The 7498-nt window shown below is 47.3% G+C and overlaps 1 protein-coding gene across 2 annotated transcripts in view; it reads right to left on the reverse strand.

Annotated features, from left to right (window-relative positions):
* The window catches only part of DOCK5 (dedicator of cytokinesis 5), a 211206-nt gene extending 204264 nt beyond the window's left edge, over window positions 1-6942 (reverse strand). Inside the window, exon 1 of one of the 2 annotated variants that reach the window (XR_007406049.1) lies at window positions 6676-6942. Coding sequence is in view for 1 of the 2 variants with exons in the window: in XM_049101457.1 (XP_048957414.1) it covers window positions 6676-6718 (43 nt within the window). In the remaining variant the exon portion in view is untranslated. The remainder of the gene's footprint in view (window positions 1-6675) is intronic. The other variant, XM_049101457.1, reaches the window with a different exon arrangement.
* Between the last annotated feature and the right edge of the window lie 556 nt (window positions 6943-7498).

Consider the following 7498-nt stretch of genomic DNA (forward strand, 5'->3'; position numbering starts at 1 on the left):
CTCCCAAACCCTATTTACCACTGTGGTCAAGCACCTTCCTCCATGAAGACTCCACAAATAATGAAGGGGGGGGGAGAAGGAGAAGGAGGGGGAGGAGGAGGCGGGTGGTGAGAGGGGGAGGAGGAGGACTATCCCATTTTCCTTTCCTATCTAGTAAGGCATCATTTAGGATTTCAATTCCTGTCCACCCCACAATGTTCACACAACCTCTGCTTAAGCAATTTATTAAATCTATTTTATCTAGTATTTATATGTTCCTTTTCCTACTGCTTTTGATTGCATCTCATTGGAAGGATGCATAGGGCAGTATACTCCATAGCTTGGAGAAAATGCCCTCTTATGGCAGACAAGACAAATTTAGGTAGATGATGGGTTCAAGTGCTCATTTATTACTCCATCATTTATATCCTGAGTGCTGACCATGTGCCAGGCACTTTTCCCAGGGTTGGTATTTTCTAATGGAAAAGACAAAGCTCCCGTCCTTATAACCTTATATTCTGGTATGGGAGACAGGCAGTAAACACAATCAAATAAATAAGACAATTACAGACTATGTAAAGAGAATAAAGGGAAAAAGACATTGAGAGGTGTGGGGAGGCAAAGTGTGGGCAAAGGCAGTAGTACCCTAAGGGAGGATTCTTAGAAGGACTTAAGGAGGGATTACTCTAACAGTGATTCCATTTTTTAAAAAATTTTATTTATTCATTCATGAGAGACACAGAGAGAGAGGCAGAGACACAGGCAGAGGGAGAAGCAGGCTCCACGCAGGGAGCCTGATGTGGGATTCAATCCCGGGTCTCCAGGATCACGATCTGGGCTGAAGGTGGCAGTAAACCACTGAGCCACCAGGGCTGCCCAGTGATTCCATTTTTAATTCTCTTTTTATCTAACTAGCTACAGTTGATGCTTATTATTTGCAAATTCTGTAACTGTGAATTTTCCTACTTGCTAAAATGTATTTGTAGCCTCAAATAAATATTCCTGGTGCTTCTACAGTCACTCTCAGATGTGTGCAGACAGGCAAAATGGGATGTGCAAGGTCCCATCTGAGGTCCAACAAGGAGACACCACCTTTTTCAGTTCTCATATGGCAAACAAGTGTCCTTTTTGCAGTTTTAAAGGTAATGTCATGTTCTTCTCATATTATGCTTTTTTGTTAATGACTTCACCATTTAAAATGGCCCCCAAGCACAGTGCATGGTATTGAGCTACTGTGTAGTGTTCTTAGGCATAAAAAGGCTGCAATTTGTCTAATGAAGAAAATACATGTGTTAGGTAAGCTTCACTTAGGCTTGATTCATCGTCCTATTGGCTGTGAGTTCACAGCTAGTAAATCAATGATATATATTAAATAAAGTCTTTAAATTTTAAACAGAAACACACTTAAAATAAGGTAATGTATTGACCAGTTGATGAAAACGTGACCAGAGGCTCACAGGAACCTGACCTTGAATTTCCCCTAGGAGCAATGGTTCAATATTCACTAGTCAGGGTTCCCGGCTACTTTATAGAATATCAACTATCAGAAATCACGGGAATCAACGTCACAACAAAGAGAAAGCTTCAAGTTGGGTATCATCCTCCCTCCTGAATAGAGGAATGGTTTGACAGGTACCAGTATCTAGCCAGACCTCAGTACACTGCTGTCTTATTTTTGTTGGTGTTATTTTTATAGCTGCTTTTTCCTATGGCACATGATGCTGGTTCTTCTTTAATGGCAGGAATGGAGGATTTTTCTTTTCCAATAACTAAGTAAAAACTACAACATTCAAAAAGCAGTAACACAGAGAAAAGATGAAGTAGGAAACAGACAAGGCAAAAGGGCATGGAATCAGACATGAAGCTGCTTCACCACAAGGGCACCTGGATATGGCAAAGATCAAGGTGACAATGGACAACTGTAAAATGTCTCTGAGACCCCCACATGTACCTAGAACATACTGAATTAAAGGGTTTAGAACAGTCACAAAGTAAATTCATAATAAATATTAATTCTATAGTTCTTTTATTCTTAGCCTCAATGTTGTTAGAACATGAACACATTAGGGCAAAGGCTTCTTCAGCTGTATAATATCTAGCAGCATCTGCCTCCAGTAGACAGATGATCAACAAGTGTTACTGTTGTTGCTTATTCTGGTTCCATAACTAATTAACTGTGTGATCTTCAGCCAAGGATTTTTAATCTGTGTTCAAATCCAGAGATCTGGGCAGCCTGGGTGGCTCAGAGGTTTAGCGCTGTCTTCAGCCCAGGGTGTGTTCCTGGAGACCCAGGATCAAGTCCCATGTCCGGCTCCCTGCGTGGAGCCTGCTTCTCTCTTTGCCTGTGTCTCTGCCTCTCTCTCTCTCTCTCTCTCTCAATCTGTCTCTCATGAATAAATAAATAAAGTCTTAAAAAAAATTCAGAGATCCATGGATTTGAAATGGGAAAAAAAAATGCATCTCAATTTTCTAAAACTTAGTATTTAATTATGACTGTAGGCAATAAACCCCAACTTGTACCAAACTGAAATCATAAGTATTTTCATATCATTATCATGGTTACTGCAGATATCTTAAAAAAATCATATATACTCATCACTAATTTGAAAGTATGGTAGTTTACAGACATGCCACTAGATCTTGTTATTTAGTGCATTAATAAGCACACGTATCACAATATTACAATTTTGAAAAATACCCTGACAGCTGTATTTCAATACAACTGGGTTCCATTTTCAATTCCTCATAGTTGACTTTATACACTTAAAATCATTATTCTAAGAAAGGGATCCAGTGGCTTCACCAGAGGACCAACAGAGTTCATGCAATCAAAAGGTTATCTTGTGTTAAGCAATTCACTTTACCTCTTTAGACACCAAGTTCCTCTCTTTAAAGGGAAACTGGATTAGTTATTCCCTCAGACCCTCCTCTTGAGGATTGGATGGGAACCACAGCACACCTGAATGCATTAACAAAGGGCTACAGGAGTCTGCTTTCAATTTTTTACATCAGCATTTGAGTCTCCTCTACTAAGCTAAATGCTTTCAGATTAATGAGGCCTAGCAGAACCAACAGATGAAGAGCTAATGGTGAAAGCAAAGATGCTCCCACACTACCTTTTATCACATTATAACAATACAGATCACAAACAATAATGAATTGTTTTTGCAACAACAACAAAAAATCAACCAACAACATAATCTGGGACCGTTATTAATAATAAATAGCTTGTTTGGGAGCAGACTTAAAACATAAATGTTTCAATAATCAGAAAAGTAACCTGGATATATATCACTGACATTTGTTTGAAATCTAAATAAAAGTGATTATATCCTCATGTCCTCGAACAGAAAAAAAATTCAAGAAAGAAAGGGGAAAAAAGAATAAAGGAAAAGAAAATAAAGAAAATGGAAAGAAGAAAAGACAGTTTTCCATGGCTGTACGGAAGAGCACTTGCTTCCAAGCATTTGGCACGTAACACTTCACACCAGGATACTAATGGACTAGAACTTTAAAAAAGCAAATCTATTGGTCCTTTCCCTTGATAACAGATAACACACATGGGTCATTTAGGCCCTCCAAAATGCTAGAGATTGAGCCAACAGAGCTATGTTTAAGAACTAAGAAAGCCCAGTCAGATTGCATTTCAGTCCCCATAGAAAAATCTAGGCTCTGTCAGGAGCAGCCAATAGTGGCACCAAGATAATATAAGAGACTGCTAGCTTCACTTAGCAAAATTCAAATTGAGATCAAAGCACTACCCTCGCACAGAGTAGCTGTGAGTCATTGAAATGCTTCAAAATGACTATCACATGGTTTCCTTCACCCAGAAACACAATCTGACCAGCAGACACTCGTAAGTGATAACTATCCCCCAAAAAGTCCAACAAGCCAATTTTCCTAATTATATTTAAATGAAGTCTGTCTACTCGATGCTTCCTTATTTTCTCAACAGCACATCTCATTTTTCTGCTTGCAAAGAAATAAAGACACCGAAGGCTCTCACTACGCACATTTAACCAAACAAAATAAAACTCATACTGTGGTGAATGGGGGTGGGGGGGTGGGGAGAGGAACTGCATTAAATCATCATGGAAATGAGGTTAAGGCTTTAGAGTGTCACCTCAACAGCAAGGACAAGCAGTTACTGAATACAGGCTCTCTACCTGGTATCATGACAGGGATACAGAACCATAACCTGATTCAGTGAACCCAAGGATAAAAGGATAAGTAACAAAGTGTGGCACAATGTAGTGATTGTGAGGAGAGGCATACGGGTTTGGGAAGAAGGTCCGGTTCATACCAAATCTGGGGAAGCAATGCAAATGCATCTGAGCCCCCCGAGGAATAGGCTGGATTGGAGATGATACAGAACTGGGAGGGCACTCTGGGAGCAAAGTCCCAAAGGGAGAACCTCTTCATTGCATGTTGCACAAGAGCAGAGAAGGGCAGTGTCTGCCCTGGTAAGTTAATGAAAGAAGCCAGGAGAGATAAAGTTGGTGGAGACAGGTCGAACCAGATTATCATAACCTTGAAAGTTGGGCTCAATTTAGACTTTACCCCGGTAGGCCAAGGAAGGCTTCCAAGCGGGAGGCACTGAGAACAACAGAGAGTTTTAGGAATAAACAATGGTGATTTATCTCCTCAGCTAATCTGTCCTAACAGTGGGTCCTTTTGTCAAGCCAAGATTAATCAAAATCTATTGTGTCTAGTAAAATAAGTGTGCCAAATTATATCCTGGGGCAGTTTTGCTACCACCTATGCCCTGGAAATGCATTTCAAATGCTTTTCTTGACTGCTGATAAATAACATGGTAACCTGATTCCAGAATTGGGGGAGGGGGGGTAGTATTACTGAAAAGAAAACATGTCACACTTGCTCCTATGACTATGGTAATTAAAACCACATTTGAGGGGTATGCTTGGCATTAACTACATGAAAGTCATAGTGTTGGATCCTGTTAGAAACAAAATCAAAACTGCTATCTTTGTAAATAGTAACTAATGAGCAGGCATTGCTAATTATGCTTTAATTTAGTAGTACTCTGTAATGCTCAAAAATAAATCGATTCCATCTATCACAGACCATTTTCCTTCCATAACTACTGGCTACTCACTGGCACCTGCCTGAAGCCTCAGGACCAAATTCTGACCAGATACTGTGGGTCAGAAGAAACACTTATTTCTGAGTTGCTGCCACAAGAGAGTGCAAGGATTCTAAAGGAAATTTAAGAGGAAACAAGTTTTTTTGGAATAGGGGGGCAACAAGGAATTACATATACACAGTACATATCACATATACAGCTACATATACACAGAAAGGGTCACAATTAAGATACTATTTTAAATGTGAAAGGGTTTTGTTGTTGGGTTTTTAACGGACTCTGTGGTTACAGAGTCGAAAAGCACCTAGAGGAGGTTGTTAAAAGAGTATCCCAAGAGGACTTCAGTGTGTCAGAAAGCACAGAAGCGCTGCAGGGATCCCTCCCTCCCTACTAACTGAAGCGGTAAGGAAAAATGGGGCCCGGGAAAGCGAGTAAAATAAAAGATTACATTACAGATGGACCGAATGAATGAACCTGGGAGGAAGTGATAAAATGCTCCACACACACAACTGTGTTTATTCTAGGGAACCGCTCGGAAGTCCACCTGCCCCAGGGATGGCCCGGCTCAGGGCAGTCTTTCCAAGAGACCTCAGCACGCGCGCGCACACGCACACACACACACACACCAGGTGCAAGGACCGCGGTTTTCCACCTGGGTCAAAACCAGGCACAGCCAGGCTTTCGGGTCCCCAACAACACAACAGCCACCCCTCTGCGGGTGGTGGGGGCTCTGGAGCACCACCTTTAGGAAAGCCCAGTGCCTGGCCAGGACCTGCCACAGGTTCCTTAACAAAATATGCTCCTGTGGGGATCCCTGGGTGGCTCGGGGGGTTTAGCGCCTGCCTTCGGGCCAGGGCCTGATCCTGGAGTCCCGGGATCGAGTCCCGCATGGGCTCCCTGCATGGATGGAGCCTGCTTCTCCCTCTGCCTCTCTCTCTCCTCTCTCTGTGCCTCTCATGAATGAATAAAGAAAATCTTAAAAAAAAAAAAAAAAAAAAATTCCTCACGTTATCTGCCCCAGGACGGAACTGCGGCCTCGCAGGGCGGTCGTAGGCGCCTTTAGGCACGCTCGGTTAGGGACGCGCGCGTCCGCGCCCCCAGCCCGCTCGCCGTCTCCTCCGTCTCCATCACCCCCACCCCACGGCTTGAGTGTCCCATTCACTTTACAACTGTTACCGGCATCCCAGTCCCTGGAGGAAGGGGGCGCCGTCCTACCCCCTCCCCCGCACACCTCACTTGGGGACCTCACTTGGGGAGCCCAGCAGACGGCACGCAGAAGCCCCGGGTCCGCGAGCGGACAAACCACTCCACGGATCCGCAAGGCTGGGGCGGAGAAGGGGGAGCCCCGGGCCCGCGCCCCGCACCCCCGCGGGCGAGCGCTCGCTTTTGACGTTTGCACCGTGCACGGCGCCGGGGCTTCGGGTCCCGGAGCCCCAGTGCCGTTTCGGGGGGCGCTGAGACTCCCCACCCCGGGGGCGACGTCCCGGCCGGGCAGCGCCGCCTGCGCCCTGGGGGCGGGGGGCGCGGGGGGCCCGGGGGGAGCCTCCGCCGCGGGGCAGGGCCGCTCCCGCGAACTTCGGGCGAGCACTCACCGACCCCGTACTTCTGCCTCTTGGTCGGGATCCAGCGGGCCATGGCGGCGACCTCGCCCCGCGGCGGCGGCGGCGGCGGCTGCGGCTGCGGCGGCTACAGCTCCCGGGGCCCCGGCCGCCGCCGCGCCCCGCTCCCGCGCGCCCCGGGCTCCTCCGCCATGTTCCGGCAAACTTCGCCGCCCGCGCGCGCGGGACTCGCTGGGGCTCGGCCGGGCCGCCGGTCACCTGCTGGGCCCTCCCGGCGCCGCCCCGGCCCCTCCCGCCGGCCGCGCCCTCCGCCCGCCGGGGCCGCCTCCGCGCCCGGGGCTCCGCGCTCCGCGCTCCCCCGCCCCGCCTCGCGCGCTCCCCGGGAGCGGCGCCCCGGGGCCCACCGGCTCCGGCTTTTTCGTTTTACTGTTGCGCCCTCCGCCGCCTTCCCTTCGTCCCCCGTGAGACCCTCCAGGCTGGAGCCCGGGGCGTCCCTGGAGGTGGCGGCGCACCCCGGGGGAGCAGAGGCGCGCCCACCGCGCCCCCGGGGGGCCCAGGATCAAGTCCCAGGTCGCTCCTCGCCCCGGGCCCCCCAGTGCCTGGCACTCAGCAGGCGCTCAGTAAATATTTGTTGAATGAATGAGCAGCTGACGCTGCGCTCACCCCCTGCAGCTTTCACTGACCAAGAGAGAGAGAGAGAGAGAGAGAGAGAGAGAGAGAGAGAGAGCCGGAAGGACTCCAGGGCCCACAGGCTCTCCCGGGGCCACCCTTTAATGCTTTCCTTCTCTTTAAAAAAAAATTTTTTTTAATTGGAGTTCAGTTTGCCAACATACAGCATAACACCCAGTGCTCATCC

This window comes from Canis lupus, chromosome 25 (genome assembly GCF_003254725.2).
Source record: "Canis lupus dingo isolate Sandy chromosome 25, ASM325472v2, whole genome shotgun sequence".
Taxonomy (NCBI): domain Eukaryota; kingdom Metazoa; phylum Chordata; class Mammalia; order Carnivora; family Canidae; genus Canis; species Canis lupus.